Source organism: Podarcis bocagei (genome assembly GCF_964188305.1).
Source record: "Podarcis bocagei genome assembly, chromosome: 15".
NCBI classification, from domain to species: domain Eukaryota; kingdom Metazoa; phylum Chordata; class Lepidosauria; order Squamata; family Lacertidae; genus Podarcis; species Podarcis bocagei.
Window position 1 is genome coordinate 9,879,420 of NC_138141.1, and position 25,316 is coordinate 9,904,735.

Consider the following 25,316-nt stretch of genomic DNA (forward strand, 5'->3'; position numbering starts at 1 on the left):
GGGTGAAAAACCATCACAAAACCCTCTCTTCTGCAACTATGAATGGTTCAGAGGCCCACTCCTTGTTTGCATCTGGTGGCTCTCTGATGCCCTGTTATTTATCATATACTTTTGCTTACAGGAGGTCAGGGTCGAATATTACCATCTCTTCTTATTCTATCTATACAAGGATACTGTAGGGCAGGTTAGGCTGAGGAAGACTAACTGTTCCACCATCAGTCAATAAACTTCACAACAAAACAGGAGTCTGAACATGGGTATCCCAGTTCTGTCGAACATATATGGGCTCTCAATCCCACCTCATCACTATTTATTCAATTTGCCAGTCACTTTATCTTTCCCAAAGCAATCCAAAGCAAGTAACAACCAAAGAAACATACAAGAATCCCCACAAAGATACATTCAAACCAAGAGGAAAAAGAAATACATTAAAAACATCTCATCCGCTTCTAAAAGGAAAGGATTGTTAAAGGTCAAAGGCCTGAAAGTTTTTGCTTGATGTCCTTGAGGTATTGTGGTCCTGTCCTGAGCTGATCAAACCCAGCACTTTGAATTTGGCTCAGAAACTATTTGGCCGCCTGTGAAGTTGGGACACCATTGGCATTATATGCTCAAATCATCTTGCCCTGGTGAGCAAGCAGGCTGCTGAATTCTGCACCAGCTGAAGTTTCTGAACTGTCTTCAGAGGCAGCCCCACATATAAGACAGTAGTATAACCTAGAGTTTATCAGAACTTACACAATGAAAATTTGGCTATTCCTGTCCAGATAAGGGTCAGCTGAGCTTGCCGGTGCTGCTGCTCCTTGAAGTTTCTGCCTTTTCACTTGCTCCTTCTGAGCAGTGTTAGGAGCAGGGATGAGGAATAAATTCAGTATACATAAATTTTAATGTAAAGCTAATGTTTCACACAGTGAAACAGTATGTGAACTGAAACATAACCATCTTTTGAAATTCGCACTTCTCTGAATTTTGCAATGTGGTTCTCCAAGTAACTAATGTAAATAAAAATCCAGAGGAGGTGCCTAAAAATGGATCCATTCCTGAAAATAACAAGCAGAAAGAGAGTAAATTAGTGAAAATGTCTGGAAAAACTGTCAGTTTGAAGAGAAATGCATGTTAAAATTCTGATGGGTTGTTTTTTTTAGGGGGTGGGAATCACAAACTGATGGGAAACTGAAAAAAACTGATTTTAGGAGCAGAATAATGAGAAAATAAGAGAAACTGAAATCAACAGATTTGCCAATCCCTGGTCAAGAGTCAGGGAAATGGAGCAGTCTCCTGCACTAGCTTTGCCATAACTTTGTGGGCAACTGTGTGGATTTTGTCCCAAGAAAGGAAGGAAGTGAATGGTCACGCCTTGCCCAAGGACCTAGAGCTGGCACTGCTTGGTAGAAGGCAGTTTCCTAGCTTCCTATTTTAAGAGCTAGATTTCAAAGACAATCTTAGGCTTTAACAAAACCAGATCCAGGCTTGTGAAATTTCCTTGGAAGGCCAGGCCATCAGTTATCCCCTTGTGCCCTGTATCTGTGTGTGTACTTCTGCTAAGCCTACCTTCTTCCAGCTTCGTTTTCCTGGAGATCCTCAGTGCAGATACTGGGGAATCACCAGAATGATTCACTGCTCTCCCAAGAAAAGTAGATTCCTGAAAATCTCACATCATTTGCTGAGAATATGGCAGAAGGGAACATTAGTTAAGACACAGAGAGATAGATGAGCATTCGCCCCCTCCCCGCCCCCTGCAATGATATCTGGAGAAGGGTGCCTTTTTGATGAAGTGTGTTTCAAGCAGTCTTGCCTTTTTATTTCCCTACCCAGGGCTCTGACAGGTGTTTCCTTCGGGGCATAGATGCTTCCTATAACATTCTGAGTGAAGGGAGATATCATCTGTGACAGCTTGTGTACATAGATCATGGTTTTATGATGATGGAAAAGTGTGCACTGATTGATTTGCTGAGCTGGGCTGAGTTAAAAGAGCTTGCAACAAGATATCTTCCCTCTTGCCAAAACACAATTTAATCACCACCTGACCGATCCATCATCCAGGCAGGAGGGAGGAGGTTTCAAATGCTGGGGAGGTGCCATATGACTAATGGACAGAAATGTCTATTCTTGGCATGGAAGAACTGAGATACACTGCTAACATATTCTCCCATATTATCCACTAGTATCTGATATTTGGGGAAGGGCTGTAGCTCAGTTGTAGAGTCTCTGCTCTACATGCAGACTGTTCACCTAGCCTCGCATTTCCTGTTCTGGTTGGCAGCAGCCCTCGAGTTTCTCAAGCTGAAAATGGGTTGGGAAATTTGGAGTGGCCATCTGAGCATCCTGTCAGCTATGGGTACGATACAATCTACGACTGAGCTATGGACAAGGGCCATCATTCAGTTGTATGTCACCTGCTTTGCATGTAGAAATTCCCAGTTTCAATCCTCCACACCGCCAGGTAGGTCTAGGATGTCCCTTGCCTCAAGCCCTGGAAACCTGCTGCCCATCAGTGTAAACAATGGTCTGACTCAACATAAGGCAGCTTTGTATGTGTTTCCCTTTAAAGAAGCTTATTTGAAATGACAAAGAACATGCCCCTCTACTGTGTTTTGCTTTTTGCTTTGTAAACTTGAACCCAGACACACATTCTAGCACCAGCTATTCATTAATGGCTGGAAGGGTATTTGGCAAAGAGCTGTCATTAATTTCTGGTGCCGTTAAGGGCTCAGCTTGTATAACTCTGAGCTGGTTTCGCGATGAAAGGGCATTTGTAAACCCTGGAAATCATTTAAGGCAACAAGGCACTCTGTGTATCTGCATGCCCTCTTCTAGAAATGAAACACGCAGCCTCAGCCCTATGCATATTTATTTGGAACTGAGCTTCACAATGATAAATGAAATGATTACCTGAAATGTTTACTTTCAGCTAAACATGGATAGGGTTGCAACCATAAACCCATTCAGGCTTTCAAATAAACACATTTGGACTGAAACTGGGGAGAGGGTCACATGTGCTGAGCGTACTGGTTTAACCCCCCCCCCTCCAATATTTGTACTTTGAGTAGAAAGGTCTGAATGGGTCTTGTAAGTGCTTACACTCCTTCCTGTGGTCAGGAAACCAGGGTTCTTGACCACAAGGAAACTTGTAAGTGTGTTTAGCCAAATGTGTTTACACACTCCCATCAGACCTTCTGGGAAAGGTGCAGCGGACACGCTCGGGAATATTTGGGGCATGGCTGGCATGCATGGGCCCACTTCTTCTTCCAGGTTTAAGCCCTTTGTTTATTCTTTTGAATGCTTGAATTATAGCTCTTAGGAACATAGGTCATGATATTTGTCCATCTAGCCCAGCACTTTCTTCTTGGACTGAAAGCAGTTCTCAAGTTCTTTGGCAGAGGGGTTTCAAGGAACCTGCTACCAAAGGATGGACAAATCCGTCAATTACAGTTTCTTCCAGTTTCTTGTATTTCCCATTGTAAATTTTGTTATTGACATATCCACATCAGTTTGCAACCCATTTATTTTTTTTAAAGAGCCCTCATGAAAATTCATCAACATTTCAGAGTGCATTCCGCATAATGTGCAAATTTTGGTATGCAGTTTTGTCCAATACACAATTTTTGCGCTCTGTTTCCTCCATCATAATGCATTTTTTGCAACTTATTTTCACAGATATATTTATTTTGATGCTCACTTTCCCATAATATATGTACAGTGGTATCTCGGAAGTTGAACAGAATCTGTTCTGGAAATCCGTTCGACTTCCAAAACGTCCGGAAACCAAAGTGCAGCTTCAGATTTCCAAATATATGTACAGTGGAGTTTCCTGCAGCCAATTGGAAGCCGCGTTGGACATTTGGGTTCCAAAGAACGTTCGCAAACCAGAACACTCACTTCCGGGTTTGCGGTGTTCAGGAGCCAAAATGTTCAACTCACAAGGTGTTAGGGATCCAAGGTACAACTGTATTTCAGTACACATTAATTGATTAGAAAATTCCATCATGAAATATGGAGAGCTGCAAATTTCAACAGATAAGCTACATTTTGGTTCCCATATTTCATCAGAAAGTGCAAAGTAGATAGGTTTGCCTTGCAGTGTGAACTGAACTAAATGCCTCCTGTATCCCTACTGCTACCTGATCCTTTTAAACTGGAGGTGATGGGGATTGAAACAGTGCACTTTTGGAAACAAAGCTCATGCTTTACCACTGGGCAGTGGTCCATTACTAAATATTACTGGAGGGGCATTATTTCTCCTACTTCTGCCTCATATTTGCTTCAGCCATTCCACCCAAGTGGTTCTTGCCACATGTTCAGTCCCTCTCCTGCATGACATTTGAAGCATAGGAAAATTTCCCTTGTTTTGCACAACACCCTGTTTGCCACTTCATTGACTAAGCAAAGAGAAGCCTTTTGTTTCACCCAAGTGGTTGGCATCCCATTGGTTTATTTCTGAAGGTTCTCATATAGCAGAACTTGGGGGGGGGGGGACTCAGGCCCTGGAGAGCTGCTGCTACTAAGATAGATGGACCAGTCTGTACTTATGCTGGTTTGTGATGCTTGGTCAAACACTGAGATACTGGAATGGGATCTGATACCTATGTTCAAGGTATGATGCAACATTTCAAGTCTGAATACCACTTCAGTCAGGATATGGGTTGCTCTGTGGTCTAAACCACTGAGCCTCTTGGGCTTGCTGATCTTTGGGTCAGCGGTTCGAATTTGCATGATGGGGTGAGCTCCCATTGCTTTGTCCCAGCTTCTGCCAACCTAGCAGTTTGAAAGCACACCAGTGCAAGTTTTTAAATAGGTACCACTGTGGTGGGAATGTTTCCATGCTTTCTGGCACTCGTCAGGTGTCCCGTTCTGCCAGAAGCAGTTTTAGTCCTGCTGCCCACATGACCTGGAAAGCTGTCTGTGGACAAACACCGGCTCCCTCAGCCTGAAAGCGATATGAGCGCTGCACCCCATAGTCACCTTTGACTGGACTTAATCCGTCCAGGGGTCCTTTACCCTTTTACCTTTTTTACCAGTTCAGCCACTACATCTGTTTTCCGAGGAAGCGAGTAAGATGGAGGAAAATACAAGATACAATCCAACATGTTATTTCCCTAGAACAGCTCTGAGTTGTGATTATCCCATTTATCAAGGAAGCTGCTTTTCTGGAGAAGTCCTTATGGATGAGGTCAATGTGATGTTAGCCAGATCACATTTCTTTCCTACAGCATCACCCTTAGTGGCATCAATATGATTTGCTGGACTCATTGCCTTGCACCCTGCTGTCTACTTGCAAAAGTAAACACCGATATGCACATAATGTGTACATGTTTTTGGTCATTTTGAAACCTGCAGCTGCTTTCTTGGATGAGTGGAAGGCTCAAAAATAAATCAGGGACCACAGACAAGCAACACCGTGTCTGTCAGACAGCATGTCAACACTTTAACCATAATTGTTGGAGGGATGCAACAACATGCTCTTCTGATTGTTCTTGTAGCAAGCATTTCTAGATGAAATTATCCTGCTTTCCTCTCTCTGGATGCTGTTCTGGGGTTCTCCAGCAGATTTGGGGGAGGCACGCCCAGGGCAACACAAGGGGAGAAAGGGGAAAGCCCCATTGTGCCAGTAGGATCCTGCTGAGCCCTTCCTCCATTACCTTCTCCTCCCTCTTTCTCCCCTTTTGCCCATTTCCAGATAGTAAGCCCTTTGGGTGGAAAGAACGGAGCCTTCACATTGTTTGCACAGTGTCATGCACATACAGTAGATGGTGCCATGTTGCTGATGTTGCTATTGCTAGTATTATTACATCACCTGTTATTTTGTCCCTTTTTGTTCATCCAGACCTTCAGAAATCTTGGATGGTGAACACGAAAAAACCACTCTAGACTCTTCAGGAATGTTCCATTGGTGTAAAGCTGTTCCTTTTGACAAGGCCCTCTTGGTAGGTGCACTATATGTAGGGTGGCTGTTAGCTTATTAACTTGGTTCTAGCCAGCTGCCTGTGCCACTAACACCTGCATGGCATGCACAGATTTGATAAAGGGAAGCTGGAGGCAGCCTCATGTTGGGGGAAAGCTTTGCCTGCCAAATAAGAGTTATTAATGCAGTTCCTAAGGCACCGTGTCCAGCCCCAAGTGTGATGGGGTTGCGTGGGGAAAGTGCCCCGCCATTGTTGGACTTGTTGGACTCTGGCGGGCAGGCAGCAATAAGCATTGGTAGCACCCTCAGCCATACTCTGAGTGCATAGGAACAGGGGAAGCTACCTTATTACCACATCAGATCATTGGTCCACGTAGCTCAGTATTGTCTACACTGATTTGCAGTGGCTCTGCAGCATTTTTTTTTAAAAAATGCTCTCTTCCAACCCTATCTGGAAATGCAAAGGATTGAGCCTTTTGCATGCAAAGCAGGTGTTCTACCACTGAGCCAGGCCCCTTCTCCAATATCTAGCTGGGGAGCTAGATCAGCCTTTCTCAACCTGTGGGTCCCCGGATGTTGTTGAACTACAACTCCCATCACCCCTAGCTAGCAAGGCCAGAGCTCAGGGATGATGGGAGTTGTAGTCCAACAACATCTGGGGACCCAAAGGTTGAGAACTACTGAGCTAGATTGAGCCATCATTTAAATTTCCAACAATGCTCCTAAATGACTTTACATCTTGGGTATTGTTGGAAATTAAAATGGCACTTACACTTAGCTGTCAGGAATCATTCAGCACACTTGGGCTGGATCTATTTATTTATTAACTATCAGGATTTATATTCCGCGTAATCACCAAAAACATCTAAGAGGTTTACATAAAACAATATAAAATATTCATCAAAGCATACTGAGAAAATCAAACCTTCAATAAGCTGACCTAAAATTTAGCAAAATGTAAGTATGGTCAGGTGTTTTTTTAAAAAAGCACAATAAAAATAAGATCCCATGTTAAAATTACATGCCTGGCTTAGCAGGTACCGGAAACAACATAGCAAAGGTGCCTGCCTATTCATTTCTTCTCCATGATTTTAAAAACAAGAGATTTTTTTAACCAACTGACAGTCAGAATCCAGGAGCATGACAATAGTTATCATTTAAAAAAACTCAGGGAAATTGGAAAGACCACACAGTCATATCATCAAGTACAGTGGTACCTTGGTTTGCAACCGCTTTGGATTACAACTGTTTTGGATTACAACCACGTCAAACCCGGAAGTGCGTGTCCCTTTTTTTGGATTACAACCCATTTTTTAATATATTACAACCAATTTTGGGGGGGAGGCCTCATTGGCGAAAGCGTGCCTTAGGTTTACAACCAGACCTCCTGAATGGATTATGGTTGTAAACTAAGTTGCACATCTTTACTGAGTTGCACATCTTCCCAAGCATGTTGCAATGTCTACAAAGATAGCATCAGATCCTAACACATTCATGGGAGGGCGGAGGCCCACAGGAGATGGGAGGTATATGAAGATTTGTTTTATGTGCTGCTTTGGGTATTACTTCAGTCTTCTCCAGATTAATGAAATACAACACAAAAGGTAATCTTGAGTACAACCAGTTTTCTCAAGGCACAAATGCCTGTTGATAACCCAGAGGACATCCAATAAAGGGGGGGGGGGGAATCAGGAAGGAAGTGGAAGCACCATCAAACTACCCATGCACAGTACTCTGTACAAAATTTGAAATTGAAAGAAGAACATTTGAGAATTCCTAAATCATTGGTTTCATTTCAGAAACAAAACTAGTCAATATGGAAATGAACTAAAGTGGATTTTTTTAAAATTTTATTTTTAAGAAGCATCCTTAGCCCCTCTTCTGTCTCCCTCCTCTCTCCCCACGTCTCCCCCCCCCCACCTCACAATGCCTATGATAACAATGTCTCACACCAAATGTAGCTGACATGTAGAAAGGAGTCTATGAATTGAAAACAGAGACGTTATATGTACCTTTGTTATTCATGAAAATCTTTTAATAAAAAATAAATTAAAAAAGAAGAGGGATCTTTAGTTCAGGTCAGCAAATGTCTGTTCAAATGATTTCTACCACACTTACAATGTGTGCTTCTCTTCCCCCCCCCCCAACGCCAACTGCCTTTCCCCTCACCATCTCATATCCTAGTCTGGCTAGGTTGTTGTTCAATAGTTCCTATTAAAAGGTCTATAGAATGGATCATTTCCATTATTTAGCACCACTTGACAGACTAATAATTGGATTTAAGGCACGTTCCACTAAATACAGCTTGAGGTTTCATTATTCAATTTAGACTAATCCAATTAGTTAAGATGATCATTTAATTTGGCTATGATTCTAATCACTCATCAGCAAAGTTCCCATGACATGAGTCTTTTATTGCCCTCTGAAGAAAAGAAAAAATCCATTGTGAAGAGAGTGTTTTATGAATGTAATAGTTCGGCAGCTCTTGATTGGGAATGTGGACATATACTTGGGGTTTGTATAGTCTCCATGATTTGGCTTGTATCTGTATCTGTGCATTTTTATTTTTTAAAAAACCAATCTGTTTCTGAGTCACCCTGTGCTCTCTCCACTGAGATCTGTATTTTGGGTTCTGAGCTGCTCCATATAAAATGAATGTTCCCCCATTCACTATGACAGAGAATATAAAAAAAGCTATAACCTTTTACCCTTTTGGCCAAAGTGGATGAAATTTACAGGGACAGGAACCCCTCCAGAGTGAATGAAGTCTGCCAAATTGCAGACTAACATGTTGTTTGTGTGTGTGTGTGCAAGAAGCAAAAGTGATTCACTTTCTACCATAATATAACCAAGAGATAGCCAAGTGGTGTGTAGCCTTGCATGTACAACATATTTTGTTGTTTTTTTAATAAAAACTTTGCTACTTCGCACTTACCTTTCCCTTCTGGTGTTGCTTATGGCCTTCAATATAGGCCTTGCAGACCTCCAAGAGGTAGCAGTAGAATTTGGAAGAGTTCCAGTTCCCTTTTGTCAAAGCAGAGCATTTTACCTTTTTAAAAAAGAACCTCTGTTGCTGGGGTGTGTGTGGTTTTTTTTGGGGGGGGGTGTTTTTTTAAAAGAAAGGAAAGACTCTCCCTAGCTAGATTTCCACAGATCTGATGCACGTCCCTAGCATATACTATGTACCAATCATGGAAAGATTCCATTAATTGATGGAAACAGCCCGAAATGAGCTGTGTTGTATGATGCAGTATGGCATTGAAATCGAGAAGTACAGCAGTTCTCAAAGAAGCGACACCAATTTTTGTTGGTTAGCCTATGAATTGCTTAATTATGCTAGCAGGCCTCAGGGTACCTTGTGTTTTTCAAAGGGCATTGCCACTGGGATGTTGGTGGTGCTCAGGTAAGTGTGAAACTCATTGATCTTAGTGTCAGTGAAGTCCTTAACCTCCAGAATACATTCATGACCAGTGGAGAACATGGCCATGGCTGAATGCTCATTTACCTAAGAGTTTTGCCCAGTGGCAGCTGCCAACCACAAGGCGTCCTGTGCTGATTTCCAGTTGCACTGATTCCACAGGTTGAATCAGACCTATGCATCCCACCCACCCAAAAAAAGCCTTGTTACCATAAGAGGTGGCAGTTTGGCTTCCCTAATTAGTTTGTTGTTGTTCGTGGAATGAATGCCCCATAGGAATGACACTGTCTCATGTCATAGCATCCTTCCTATTGGAGCATCTACCCCAGGAATACTGCTGAGTTGCATGACATAACATTATTCTCATTGGCATGCTTAGTGGGCTGTTGAGAAATGTTGCTAGACATCTCTCATTGAAAAATTCCAATAATAATAATAATAATAATAATAATAATAATAATAATAATAATAATTTATACCCCCCCCCTTCCCGGTTTAAAAACCGGGCTCAGGGCGGCTAACAGCAAATATAAAACATTGATTAAAATGTGACTTAAAAACAGCATAAAACAGCATAAAATACAACATAAAATGCATCATCAATATCAATAAAATTCAAAAATTCAGGGTCATTTTGGGGAAAGAAAAAAACAACAACCCAGTCATAGACATCAAATGATCACCAGGGCTAACTAGCCAAGTTGGTCCTACTGGGGCCAGCAAGGAGATCAGGGAATAATTTAAATGCGGGGTTCCAGAAAGGGTTTCTTCATAGAAGAGGAAAGGGGAAAAGGGAATAGAGGATCAGGCTAATACAAATTGAAGGCCAGGTGGAATAGCTCTGTTTTATAGGCCCTGCGGAAGGAGATCAAGTCCTGCAGGGCCCTAGTCTCATGGGCCAGAGCATTCCACCCGGTCGGAGCCATCACTGAAAAAGGGGAGGAATTGTGAAAGTGTGTGTGTATGCTAGACCAGTGCTAGGCACAACATATATTTCTGCACCAGACACAAAGTGTCCACCCCCATCGTTGAAGTTCTTCTTGGTATGGGACCTAACAGTCCAACACAAACCCAAGATCCAACACAATGAGTGAATTTAGAATAGGCAGATATCCAACTGTCCCAGTTGAGCCAGTGTAACTCTCATCCCAGTTTAGCCAGGGCTCAGCTGGCAGAACATATGCTCATGTAAGTCCCCCAAAAGTGGTATGAAAGGGTGTGATGGGACAAGGAAAGACTGACACCTGTTCACAGCCTCTTTCAGTTGAATCACATGACCTGGCAATCTGGTAGATGCCATGCTGGCAAAAAGGGTGCCAGACTCAGGCCAGTTCACATGGCAGTTGCCCAGCACCTGAAAAATGTCTGGAATAGGTGTAAATTACTCCAGTTTAATTTCACCTGACATAAATTTGGTCAGCTTTTGATAGGATTGCTCTGCCTGTATCTGAAAGACTGCCTATCCAAGCCTTCAGATCATCAAATGATGTCTTTCTCAGCCACTAAGATACAGAAAATGGCCACAACAGAAAGGGCCTTTCCAGCAGTGGCTCCTCAGTTGTGAAATGTCCTTCCCAGAGAGGCTTAACTGTTGCCTACTTTAATGGCTTTTCAGTACCAGGGAAAGACACACACACTGCCCGCAGGACTTTTAAAATGTTAACATTTATTTTTAAAAAGGCAACATATGGCTATTTAGCTCTGTGATATTTTAATTATTTCAGCTTTCTGTTCAAATTGGTACTGCAGTGTTTTAATTTCTTGATCTCTGCATTAAAGTGATTTATTTTGATTTCAAAATTGCCTTATTTGCTGCTTCTTAACTTGTTTTATCATAACACTGATTTTGAATAGGTTTTTGTTTCTTTGTTGCTGGTTTTTTAAATGTACATTGCTCAGATAATTGCTTATGGGTGGCTGATCAGCTGAATGAATTTGATTTCCTATGAATCACTGGTATTTTAAAGAAGAGAAGTGCCAAAATTTCTGTGTAATTTAAACTGAAATCCACCTTCCAAACTACAGAAGTTGAAATCCTAGAATATCACACTTGTAATTCTGATCTTGGGAGGGGGAAGGGGGTTCCCCTCCATAAGCGAAAAAAGACATTTTGAGATACAGTGGTGCCTTGCAAGACGAAAAGAATCCGTTCTGAGAGTCTCTTCGTCTAGCGGTTTTTTCGTCTTGCGAAGCAAGCCCATTGATGGATTAGCGGATTAGCACTATTAGCGCTATTAGCGGCTTTTAGCGGCTTATCGGCTTAGCAGATAAGCGGATAAGCGGCTTAGAAAAAGGGGGGAAGGGGAAAAAAACCGCAGGAACTCGCAAGACATTTTTGTCTTGCGAAGCAAGCCCATAGGAGATTCGTTTTGCGAAGCACCTCCAAAAGGGAAAACTCTTTCGTCTAGCGAGTTTTCCGTCTTGCGAGGCATTCGTCTTGCGGGGAACCACTGTAGTGTGATACATTCTGAACTTCAGATCTGGACAGGGAAATTAAATTGGTATCCCCCCTTCTCAGTTTGTTTCAACCAGCAGTCTTTGTGGTGAACCTGGCTAAAATCATGTATCTGTATCATCAGGCATGACCTCTCTGGCTTTCCCTTGCTGTCACTATCCTTTCGCCTACCCTCTCCAAGAAAACTGTTAGGACTAGGTGGAAGGAGAAGGAACCAAAGACTCTTGATAGTCACTCCCTTTGCTCCTCTCCCTCCCGATAATGGTATGAACTGAGTCCAAGGGGAGAAGGTAAATAATATAATAATATAATAGATAATTATTTATTATTTATACCCTGCCCATCTGGATGGGTTTCCCCAGCCACTCTGGGCAGCTTCCAACCAAATATTAAAAACAATACAGCACCAGACATTAAAAACTTCATTAAACAGGGCCGCCTTCAGTTGTCTTTTAAAAGTAAAGTAGTTGTTTATTGCCTTGACATTTACTGGGGGGGGCATTCCACAGGGCAGACGCCACTACGGAGAAGGCCCTCTGCCTGGTTCCTTGTAACCTCACTTCTCACAGTGAGGGAACCACCAGAAGGCCCTCGGCGCTGGATCTCAGTGTCCAGGCAGAATGATGGGGGTGGAGACACTCCTTCAGGTATACAGGACCGAGGGTGTTTAGGGCTTTAAAGGTCAGCACCAACACTTTGAATTGTGCTCGGAAACGTACTGGGAGCCAATGAAGATCTTTCAGGACCGGTGTTATATGGTCTCGGCGGCCACTCCCAGTCACCAGTCTAGCTGCCGCATTCTGGATTAATTGCAGTCACAATGAATGGGTAGTTGTCGCTGTGACAGCAATGAGCAAGCATCATATTGAAGGGCCCACCAAAATCTGAAAGCAGCACATATGACATTATGTCAAAGATCCCTTTCCCAACATGAGAATCGCCCCCTTTCCCTTTAACTATTTTTCTAAAGTAATGTTTCATTTCTTCATATAGTTCTGTTTTGTCCTGTTTAGAAGCGACACAAGGGGCAATCCAATGATATGCGTGATCACATTGTAGTCTGTGTTTTTGGAGATGCTACCTCTGCGCTGATTGGACTGCGGAACTTTGTGATGCCTCTGCGAGCCAGTAACTTCACACTCAGTGAGCTGAAGGATATTGTCTTTCTTGGATCACTTGACTATCTCCACAGAGAATGGGAATTCATCCAAAATTTCCCCAAACTATTCTTACTGAGGGTATACATATTCTTTACATATCGTACCCCTCCCCAATATTCTCATCTTAAAAATGCATTTATGTTAAAATCATGGAACTCAAAACTTCCTCAGAGCAACTCTAATGATACTGGATCATCAAAATATAAACATCCCTGACATTATTAATCATATAATATCTTCTCTTTGTGGGCATTTGGGATTGAGTTGAACACAACTGATCAAAATGAGTTAACATGTTCACATGGCATAATTTAAGGAGGCTATGCCTTTGGAAGCCTTGTCAAAAATGAAGAAACAAACAAGTTAGCAATACATAAACAGAGTGCTTTCCCATCATGGTCAGCATGAATAGATGAAACAAACCTTCTCTATTTATTGCCTTAATGTTTCCCAACATCTACTTTATTGTAAGGGTGGGTAAGCCTTTTCAACCCAAGGGTCAGAAAGAAAACTGGCCTACCATCTGTGAGTTATTTTTGACAAATGGGTGTGTCTGGTCATCTGCCAATCATTTTATATCATTATGCTGTCACATGACAATGGAAAAAGGGCTCACGGTCAGCACTGATTTGCTCTGACAGTGAGCCCAGCTTTGTTAGTTTGCAGGCACAGTTTGGATTCAGAACATTCCTGCGAATAGGTATATTTCCTCTGCAGATCATCAGAGCTGTCTGCAAAAAGGAAACACTCATTTTCAGGAGTGGGTTGAATCTAGCCTGCACCTGACTTCAGAGGAGCTTGCTGTCAGCACCAGTGAGCCAATCAGTGCTTTCAGTAAGCTCCACTTGCCAAGAAATTATTTTTCCCTTGGAGACTTAACTCTACCTGCTCCACACCTGATATCACATCAAGTGTGAGATGAGTGAGTGTGGACACCCGTCAGGCCTAATTTGATCCCCACTCCTGGTTTATGGGATTATTCCATTTAGGCAGCTACTTTTCTTTGGATGTGATGAACAATTTCAGCCAATCTAATGCATGGTCACTTTCTCATTTAACTGACAGCACTTGTTGGTGTAATTTGAAGGAAGATCTTGCATAGGAAAGATGTAGCCAGCAGCTGCAACCTGAACAGCTTTCCTATCCAAGATCCCCTTTGGATGAGATGAACAAAAGTCAGTACAGTGGTACCTCGCAAGACAAATGCCTCGCAAGACGAAAAACGCGCAAGACCACGAAAGAGTTTTCCGTTTTTTGAGTCGTTCCCCAAGACGAATTTCCCTATGGGCTTGCTTCGCAAGACGAAACGTCTTGCGAGTTCTTGCGAGTTTGTTTCCTTTTTCTTAAAGCCGCTAAGCCATTAATAGCCGCTAAGCTGCTAAGCCGCTAATAGCCGCTAAGCTGCTAATAGCCATGCTTCGCAAGATGAAAAAACCGCAAGACGAAGAGACTCGCGGAACAGATTAATTTCGTCTTGCGAGGCACCACTGTATTACAAAACTGATCACACACTGGCCTGGCTATGCTTGTTCATCATGTCTGAGAAGATTTGCCTCTGAAGAAAGAAAACCTTGGAACATGTTATTCCCAACCACCTTGTACAACAGCTGCTGGGTTCTCCTTTGGAACTTGGGTTTTCATTCCAAATCCAGTGCATTTGGCTCCAAGAGAAACATCATTTGACTTCCTCTTGAGAGTATCAGTGGAGCACATCTCATGAAATTCTTTTTACTATTAATGCCCTGTTTCTGTGCAGAAGCTCTCTACTTTTTGCTTTCCTGTTCAGGTTCTGATCGCCTCCTGATAGAGCCTCCTTAATCTGAAATCTGCCCCTTGTTCTGAAGCATCACCTTTTTTTCATATATTCAACAGAAAATAAGGGATGTATTTTAGTCAGTGTCCCTAAAATGGGACTTACCTGCCTTTATGGGATTCAGGTTTCTCTTGAACAAACACCGAAGCTTCTGAATACATGTTTGCCTGGCGCCTTCGTTATACACCTTTAGGTGCCAGGCAAAAACATTCCTTTTTAACCAGGCCTTTGGTTGATCCAATTTATATCCTATGCCCTTTTAAAATGTGTTTCTTTGGGGGGGGGTATTGGGCTGTTGTTTTTATTTTTATTAGGTATTTTGTGGTTTTATACAGTGGTGCCTCGCAAGACGAAATTAATTCGTTCCACAAGTTTTTTCTTCTTGCGAGTTTTTTGTCTTGTGAAGCATGGTTTCCCATAGGAATGCATTGAAAATCAATTAATGCGTTCCTATGGAGACTGCCTTCAGACCAGGTCCGGGGACAGTTTGTCCCCGGACCTCTTCTGAAGGCAGGCCAGGGGAGAACGGCAAGCTCCGGGGACAGAGGTGAAGGGGCAGCGCTCCTTCGCCTCTTTCCTCGAACCTCTTCTGTAGGCAGGCGGGGGGAGAACGGCTTTTCTTCCCACCGCCAGCCTTCAGAAGTGTTTTTAAACGCGGGCGGCACCCGGAGTGCTTTTAAACGCGGGCGGCTGGGAAGGAATCCCTTGGACCCCCGCCGGACTTCAAAAGAGCTGCAGGAAGTCCGGCTGGGGTCCAAGGGATTCCCTCCCAGCCGCCCGCGTTTAAAAGCACTCCGGGGAAGGCAACAAAGCGCGCCACGCTTTGCTGCTTTCCCTGGAGTGCTTTTAAAGGCGGGCGGCTGGGAAGGAATCCCTTGGACCCCCGCCGGACTTCAAAAGAGCTTCGGGAAGTCCGGCGGGGGGCCAAGGGATTCCCTCACCGCCGCCCGCATTTAAAAGCACTGTGGGCAAAGCAGCGAAGCGCGCTGCTTTCCCCGAGCGCTTCTAAAGGCAGGCGGCGGTGAGGGAATCCCTTGGACCCCCGCCGGACTTCAAAAGAGCTTCGGGAAGTCCGGCGGGGGGCCAAGGGATTCCCTCACCGCCGCCCGCATTTAAAAGCACTCTGGGCAAAGCAGCGAAGCGCGCTGCTTTCCCCGAGCGCTTCTAAAGACGGGTGGCGGTGAGGGAATCCCTTGGACCCCCGCCGGACTTCAAAAGAGCTTCGGGAAGTCCGGTGGGGGGCCAAGGGATTCCCTCCCAGCCCGTCCTGCTCCGCTGAAGTTTAGAGGGAGCCTGTGGGGAAAAACACACACACAAAAAATCGTTTTGCGAGAAAGGCCCATAGGAAAATTTGTCTTGCGAAGCGGCTATAAAATCAGAAAACCCTTTCGTCTTGCGCGTTTTTCGTTGAGCGAGGCATTCGTCTTGCGGGGTACCACTGTATCTTGATTTTATTATGTGAACTGCCCTGAGACCCTCTGGTATAGGGTGGTATATAAATTCAAATGATGATGATGTTTCAGCTGAAGCTTGGATTTTTCAGTCTTGTCAGTCCTTTGACCCTCATGACTTCCACTCCTTTTCTTTTTTCTTTACCAGGGCAGTGCACTTTCCTGTGCTGATCTCAAAGCAGCCAACATCCAGTTTTGTAGCATGTGTGCCATTCTCTCAGCCCATGCAAGAGGTCCTGGTGATCAAATCCTGGTGGATACAAAATCTATCCTGGCTACTCTGAACATCCGTTCCTTACATTTTAAAGCAAATTCATCATTAGGTAAGAAAGGGAAAGAGGATGCATGGACTTCTCCCCGCATCAACTCCAGAGGGTTAGGGGACCCCCTAGAATATATTCAGGGCCAGATTTAGGTTTGATGAGGTCCTAAGCTACTGAAGGTAATGGGGCCCTTTCTATGTCCAGCTGTCCTTTGTCAACAACAAATTGTCGCTGTTTTTTGTGTTGAATATATGCTGTATGGTAATTTATGGACCTAATAGATATCTAAAGCCATTTGCATTCAGAATGTAGGCACCCTATATATAGAAATGAGCAAACCAGTGATATTTTAGGGAGCAGGCTAGCAGGTGAGGCCCATTACTTACATCATAGGAGCCTATACAACACAAAACACTGTTGCTGTATGTAGGTTTTGTTTTATTTGTTTTTATCTTATATTTTGGAAATGTACATCCAGGTGTTTTTCCCTTTAATTTTTTGAGGGGCCTCCAAGAGAGTGGAGCCCTAAGCTATAGCTTGTTTAAAGGTAAAGGGACCCCTGACCATTAGGTCCAGTCATGACCGACTCTGGGGTTGCTGCGCTCATCTTGCTTTATTGGCCGAGGGAGCCGGCGTACAGCTTCTGGGTCATGTGGCCAGCATGACTAAGCCGCTTCTGGCGAACCAGAGCAGCGCACGGAAACACCGTTTACCTTCCCGTCAGAGCAGTACCTATTTATCTACTTGCACTTTGACGTGCTTTTGAACGGCTAGGTTGGCAGGAGCAGGGACTGAGCAACGGGAGCTCACCCCGTCGTGGGGATTCGAACCGCCGACCTTCTGATCTGCAAGTCCTAGGCTCTGTGGTTTAACCCACAGCGCCACCCGCGTCCCTATAGCTTGTTTAGCTTTACATAAATTCGGCACTGAATGTATTTAGGGTGTGCATGGATGAAGACAAAGAACTGAACACTCTATTGTGCAAGCAGAAATCAGCTCCACTTCTGGAGGAATATTATCTAATAGGGAGCCCAATAACTTGGAAGTAGTAGTTATTTTCCTAGGTAAAGGAAGAAACTTGTTTCTGAAGGCATCGTCACATGATCATGTGGATAATTTACCACAGTTTTGAAGTCACTTTGCACTGTAAGTTGGGCGATAAGACTGACAGTGTGTGCGGGCACCTTCATAAGAAAGCTTTAACTGTGCAATGACAGATAAAAATTGTCATGAGGTGACATTTTCCTGTCAAAAAAATATTCCATAAAGTCTCCCACAGAGAAGGTTAACTGTGATAGATGAGGGGGAATAAATGCAGCAGACTCAATTCTTGAGTGTTGAATCCAGCAAAGTTCCAGGAGCTGGAAATTAGATCAGTGGTGCACTCCTATGCATGGCTACTCTGAAGTAAATCCTATTTAGTTAAATGGGGCTTACTCCAAGAAAAATGGGTATGGTATTGCAGCCTTCAGTGGATATTTTCCCATTCAACAGAGTAAATATGCATTGTACTGTTATTGTGATTTTTAGTAAGGCTGAGAAGTTTCTCATCTGTTTTTTAAAAAATAAAATAAAAAATAAAGACAATTAAAAACTTGCCTTTTAAACACAATTCTTCTCAGCTGCTGACAGACCAGTTTCTGAGTTGTTTTGACATACTGCCACCCTGCTGTTCCCATTCAGTTGTTATTTTAAACTTTGCAACAGTAGATAAAGTCTCTTTGTTTCACATCAAAAACTTTGCCAAAAATGCATTTTTTTGTCATGAATGTGATGTAGATTCATAATGTAACTCCCTTGAATAAGTCAGGGGGGTGTGTGTGTGTGGAATCAGGAAATGATGGGTCTGCATTTTTTAAAAAAGATGGTAATAACTAAGCAGGAATGGGGATTTTAAGGGATTCAGACTGTGTTGCATCGAAGAGGAAACTCAGTTGTTCAAGAAACATCTTCACACTTACGATCTGGATGTCTCTGGGGCCAAAAACAACCAGTGGTGGTGCTAGACTTGTGCCTTCAAATGAGGGCATGCCTTAACCATTTCTACATGAGCAGAAGATGTGATTTTAAAAAATGTCAAAGACCTTTTCCCACCTGCTAGGCTCCATACTGGCTGGGAGGAAAATGGAACAGAAAGGGAGTACGGTACAGAGAATAAGAGGAATAGGTCCAAATCAAAAGTCCATCCACCTATCCCAGCATTCTGTCTCCAGGGCTGGCCAAAGGCATATTGTTGCCTAAGATGAAGGACAAAATGCTGTTTCCCTCCATTTCACAATGCAGAGGCCAACCTGACTGGAAGTCGACTCTTCTGCATTGGGGTAGGGTCAGTAGGCTAGCTTATGAGGTGCAGGGCAGGTTGTGTGGCACACACAGTTTTTGTTAGGGTTGTTGCAAGTGGAATCCCTGATCTGGACCTTGTGCAGGGTAGAAATGAATGAGCTCTCCACCGCAAGAAAAAGTTTTGCTGCCAACTGTTATAAACTAGTCACATAATAAATGTTGCAAATGCAAAGCAACACATTGCTCTTAAACAAACTATTTGGTAACATGATCCAGCTTTCTTTAAGTTCCTAATACTGTTCAAAAACTTTCCTCTCTCTGGCCCCAGAAAGATAATCCTATGCATGGAACTTGCTTGTTCAAGAACGCTCAGCTGAGTGGTTGGTTGTCTCTGGTTTTATCTTCTGCTGAGAGAGATTGCTGATCGGGTTTCCATCAGTTAGCCTAAATACTCAAACTGAAAACTCTACCCTCTTCAGTGCATACAAATATTTTATGTACATTTTATGTACATTAAACTTTTATCTTTAACAGTTTTCTCCTCCAACAGAGAGGAATGGCTAAGGAGCTAAGGATAAATGGCATCTGCCATCTGAGGTGGCTGCCGCATTCCATCTAATGGTAGGACTGGTCCTGTCTGTCTGCTAAAGTGGCTGGCCAAATGTTGCAGTGCAGCATAGAAAGAAGCCAAGATTGTGATAACTACCTCCATAAGAATATAAGAGCCCTGCTGGACCAATGGGCTCAATACATTTATCCTGTAAATCCTATTTTGTAGAGTTCAGTGCAAGTCCAACACACTCCAATGTCACTTTGGGACTGGTCATCCCAAAACACTAGCTTTTGAACGTAGGGAAAATCTTTATAGAGTAGCAGCAACTTACATCCACACATGCAAAAGTGCCATTTTTTCCTACTTTTGTAAAGTATTGCTACTGTTTCCAGTTATGTGTATTAGAGAGAGAAAATACAGTGGTGCCTCACAAGACGAAATTAATTCGTTATGCGAGTTTTGTCGTCGATTTTTTTCGTCTTGCGAAGCACAGTGTCGGGAAAGTTTTGGAAAAGCTTCAAAAATCACCAAAGTCTTTAAAACTACCACACCGTGTTCTATGAGTTGCTCCTCGAAGTCAAGTTGCAACTGTATTAACGGCGTTAAGAAAAACGAAACAAACTTGCAAGACGTTTCCGTCTTGCGAAGCAAGCCCATAGGGAAAATCGTCTTGTGAAGCAGCTCAAAAAACAAAAAACCCTTTCGTCTAGCGAGTTTTTTGTCTTGCGAGGCATTCGTCTTGCGAGGTACCACTGTATGATGACATTGTGATCCCAGAAGTCTGTGTTCTAATTCATCATTTCACTTAGTTTTAATTAAGGTTGCAATTTATTGCTGCCTAAATAGCTTCTCATTAAACTTTGCTTCATGCTTAGATTGTTGTAGCCCTGGATTTAGGGCTGTTTGGGTGGTCCCCCCCCCCCAAGGCACCAAGCCTATAACAATAACAACAATAATATCCTACATTTATACTGGTAGCTGCTGGGAAGAGCCATGAAAAAACTATACCAAAAGGAATTATTGTGAAAATAAGAAATCTGTAGGGGACATTCAGAGCGCCATATTACTGAAGTCCACCCTGATGGTTACCTATGATCTTGCAGAAATATTAAGAAAGAAAACAAATATTAGGTAAATTCCCTCCCCTACTAAGCTTGATATAGCTTGATATAGCTCACCATTCACCTAGAAACCAACTTTCTTTTTCTGTTAGAATTCAGTGTTTTCTACTCAGCATCTGTAAACATGGTTAGAAATATATCTGAGCATAAGATTGGATTCTGTTTTTTGTTTCCTGTTTTAAATCATTTGATTATGCTTTCATACCACTGCTTTGCTAGTTTAATATCATATTTTTCTTTTAAGGACAGTGCTGATATGGTGTGGACAGAGCCAGTGTGGTGTAGTGGTTAAGAGCGGTAGACTCATAATCTGGTGAACCGGGTTCGATTCACCGCTCCTCCACATGCAGCTGCTGGGTGACCTTGGGCCAGTCACACTTCTTTGAAGTCTCTCAGCCCCACTCACTTCACAGAGTGTTTGTTGTGGGGGAGGAAGGGAAAGGAGAATGTTAGCCGCTTTGAGACTCCTTCAGGTAGTCATAAAGTGGGATATCAAATCCAAACTCTTCTTCTTCTTTTTGTGTGTGACATTACTTACTCTTACAAAGTACCGTCACTTTTTTTTTTTTTTTTTTTGCTGCCTTTGGCATCCATTTTGTGCGGGTACCCTTAAATAGCACTTTTATCAAGTTATGAGTAGCAGCATCTCATTTTTTTACCAAATAAAATATGGTTGAATGATATTGTTTATTGCTTTAAAGTTGTACACTGCTTGAAAATTTTATATAATAAGCAGTATATAAATGCTTTTAACTAAATAAGTTAAGTACAGTAATCAGAACCAAATACCAAGAGTCAGGAAATGTCAGAGTAGACAGAAAGCTCATTGCTGCTCACTTGATCTCCTTAGGAAGCTCATTTAATAAAAAGGGTGCCACAGTGATAAAGGACTTCCTTTGGACCCCTGCCAACCAACCTACAGTAGGCCATGGAACAGTCAGGGGGGCCCTGTCCCATTACCCATACCTTCAACATGTTGTAGCGGAAAACCAGGATGCTCATCTTCCAAGGGCCATGCTCCCGAACGAGTCACATGACTTATGTAAGAGCACGAAGCCTAAAAAACGTGTTTTTGGGCACCATGCTCCTGTGTGAGATCACAGCCTTCTGCTGCCGCAATCTCACATGTTTTGGGCACCGAGCTCTCATGCATTTTTGGGTGCCATGCTCTCACACGAGAGCACAGCTCTCAAAAATGGGATGTTCAGATTTCAGCAGGACAACTGAGGGGCATGATAGCACATGCAGTGGACTGGGAAGATTATTCAGGGAAATGTGGTCTTGGAGATAACCTGGTCCTGAACTAGTTAGGTCTCAGCTAGTATTATTAATATCGCTTGCTTACAGGATACAATGAAGGTACAGTGGAAGTAACTTTGGAGCTTAATAAGATATATTGAGAGAATCACAGGTAGGGCACAAACCTTACCTAAAGCCAAGAAATTGTTTAGTGATAAACTGAGCTTCACACAGTTTGTTGTTCAGTGGTAACTTCAAAAGACAAAAATTGGAATAAGGATATTTTGAAAGTTCAAACAAACAGGGTAATAGAATCAGGGACATGTGGTCTAAACCACTGAGCCTCTTGGGCTTGCCAGTCAGAAGGCCAGCGGTTTGAATCCCCCTAACAGAGTGAGCCCCAGTTGCTCTGTCCCAGCCCCTGCCAACCTAGCAGTTCAAAAGCACACCAGTAGATAAACAGGTACCACTGCAGCAGGAAGATAAACGGCATTTCCGTGCGCTCTGGTTTCTGTCATGGTGTTCTGTTGTGCCAGAAGCAGTTTAGTCATGCTGGCCACATGACCCAGAAAGCTGTCTGTGGACAAAAGTCAGCTCCCTCGGCCTGAAAGTAAGATAAGTGCCGCAACCCCATAGTTGCCTTTGACTGGACTTAACCATCCAGGGCTCCTTTACTTTACCTTCACCTATACAAATGAAGCTTATATTCATCTTCTTGTCATAGCTTGTAACGCAAATAACTCAGTTGTTTAAAAATGCATGTCAAAGGTATTTTACAACTTAGGTATCATTAGCAAAGCTCATGGTTTTAAGGGTATAAATATTAGATCCCAGTTCAGAGAAACTCAATGACATTCTAGCCCAGGTGTGGGGAACCTTTGGGGTGGGGTGTGGGGAACCTCCGGAGGTTACCGATCTACAACTCCAATGGCCAGGGATGATGGGAGTTGTAGTTCAGCAACATCTGAAGAGCCACAGCTTCCACACACCTGACTCAGTCCCTCACATCAATGAGGCTTCTTCTCTTCCTCACTGGGAAAGCTCAGAGGGATCATATGACTAGGATGTCTAATGAAAGACTAACTCCACTTCCATAGGAATTCATAGTAAGCTTTCAAAATGTGCTTGTACTTATTTCAGCTGCTACACTGAGATTTTTGTTAAATGTTCTGTGCTTTCATACCATCTTTTTTTGTTGTGCAAATATTGTTTGATGTTTTGAAGTTCTTTATAAAATCTTTTTTTTAAAAGATTTTTCATCGGTGTAAAAACCTTTCAGAACTCACAATGAGCTCAGGCAGACACACTTCATTCATGGGAGATCTTATATGGCTCAGCTAGCTGATAACCTTCTGTTATCTAAATACAGGGGTATGGAACTCTCCGAATAGGGGTGGAAACATGACATTGTTTCCCATGGGGGGGGGGAATAGATTTCTCAGCATTGCTGTAATTAGTATCCTGTCATGTTCCATCACAAACAGGTTGGCAAACCTAGGTTCTGAACTAAATAATCTGTGGCATAATCTAAACATACAACAATAATTAAGCCTGACAGCTTAATATGCTGCTACAATCCAAACATACAGTAGAAATGTGCAATTAAGTAATCTTTTGTAATAGCAGCCTGCCAAGATGAGAGATTTCAGGTATAGGGCTGTGTACTCCTGGGGAGCAAAAATATTGACATAAGGAAACTGTAGCCAGGGCATGGCTACCTTCATATTAAAATCAAAAACTGTCTCATCTGAATAGGTGCACTGCTGGAATTCTCATTTGATTTTCTCCACCAGTTTTTGGAGTTGTATGGAGCTTCCTTATTAAAGGAGCTTCCTAATATCTGGTCAGATGATTTGTGTATGTAGCCAAGGATTGTCTCATCAACCTGGCAGAAGCTCTCCAGGGTCTCAGGCAGAGAAGGGTCTTTTCCATCCCCTGAGACTCAGCTGGGGATGCCAAGGATCAATCCTGAGGCCTTTTGCATTCAAGGCATGTTTTCCACCATGGATAGTTACCTGTCTCACTTACCTGGCCTTGTTTCTGAAATGTGATGCATCACCATTCTGTCTCCATCATTGTCGTCGTCGTCGTCTTCTTCTTCTTCTTCTTCTTCTTCTTCTTCTTCTTCTTCTCTGGCTTTTGTGCAAACACTCTCCCAAGTTTTGTGGGATGTAAACACAGGAGCAGTCAATGACAACATTCCTAGAGTGTACATGTTAGAACATGGGGAGGGATGTCTGTCCAGCAAGCAGGTAAACTTCCTGGGGACGGACTTCCTCCGCATGTGACCAGAGGTGGGTGTGGCCTCACCTGTGCAGGTGATGAGAAAAGCACAGGGCAGGCAGCCACTCTCTCTCTCTGCCATCTTCCTTCGATGAGGAAACATCTAAGGATGCTCTCTTGGCTCCCAGTCAAGAGAGGAGATAAGGTCTATCTTGCTACAAGATAGATTCTGAATGTATGTAACCTTTTTAAGCCTGTCTGCCTTCTGGGATCATATTGTGAACAGAACGTGAGTAAACTCTTTTATACTTTTATAAAGACTGTGTCGTGTCTTGTATTTTAAGAGGGAACAAAGGGGAAATTACCAGAGTAATTATTATAGAGGTTCTAGCAAACCTGTGCACACGTTACCGTTGCAAACTTAAAGGGGAATGTCTATAAACTCTGCTGATATTTTGGGAACTTGTTAGCACAAGTTGGATAAAGATATAATTAGTCAATATATCCTCTCCTGCACCCCAGAACATTCCCACAAGTTTGGGGTAAAAGGGGCCAAGGACAGAAGTCAGATCCAGCTCCACTGATGGCCTCCAATAACCTCAACAGGGCACTAGAGGGCCCTCCTTCTCCTCCTCCCCTTTAAAACATTTATTTTTTAGAAATATTTTTTTAGCAATACCTTTCATAAAAGCATGAGCAATGGAGTGTCACACACACAGATACACAAACACAGTCAAATGTCCTCCCCCACCATAACCACTTTAACCATGTCACTGAAATCTTAATACACAGTTTTCCTTATCATCATAGCCACATTCAGTCAAAATAATGCCTTGTGATTTTCTCTCTCTCTCCATTAAATCTTATGCTGTGTGAGAAGAAAGGACCATTAATCTAGAAATCAGAGAAGTGTCCATCAAACAGTGGAGATGGAGATGGTAGCAGCCAAAAAGATAGATTGTAGGTGACAAAGTGGGCAATAGCCTCAGATTCTCTTCCCCGATTCCAGGTGACTTTGCCCCATCTTGGCCCTACTACGTTCATCATCATCATCATTTTTTATTTGTATGCCACCTTTCCACAGTTAAAATAATGCTCAAGCCGGCTTACAATATGAAAAGATTTACATAATTACAAACATAGCAAAGTATTCATAAAAATAAATAAAATGCATTAAAAACTACATAACCAAACTGAACAATTTCCACATACAGTGGTATCTTTGGTTGAGAAGGGGATCCGTTCCGGGGGTCCGGCTGCATCCCAAGGAATTTGCAACCGGAGGTGCCGCTTCTGCACATGTGCATGGCATGGTTTAGCACTTCTGCGCATTCGCATGTGATGAAACCCAGAAAAATACTTCCGGGTTTGCCACGTTCGCATCCCAAAGTTTACATATCCAGAGGGATACGTAAGTGGAGGTACGACTGTAGAA

The 25,316-nt window shown here is 42.9% G+C and overlaps 1 protein-coding gene across 1 annotated transcript in view; it reads left to right on the top strand.

The window, feature by feature from the left end:
- The window catches only part of KCNU1 (potassium calcium-activated channel subfamily U member 1), an 86,523-nt gene that overhangs the window by 47,641 nt on the left and 13,566 nt on the right, over nucleotides 1-25,316 (top strand). The window contains exons 16-18 of the mRNA XM_081172419.1: nucleotides 5,825-5,924; nucleotides 12,789-13,013; nucleotides 16,348-16,522. Of these exons, the coding sequence (XP_081028545.1) occupies nucleotides 5,825-5,924; nucleotides 12,789-13,013; nucleotides 16,348-16,522 (500 nt within the window). The remainder of the gene's footprint in view (nucleotides 1-5,824; nucleotides 5,925-12,788; nucleotides 13,014-16,347; nucleotides 16,523-25,316) is intronic.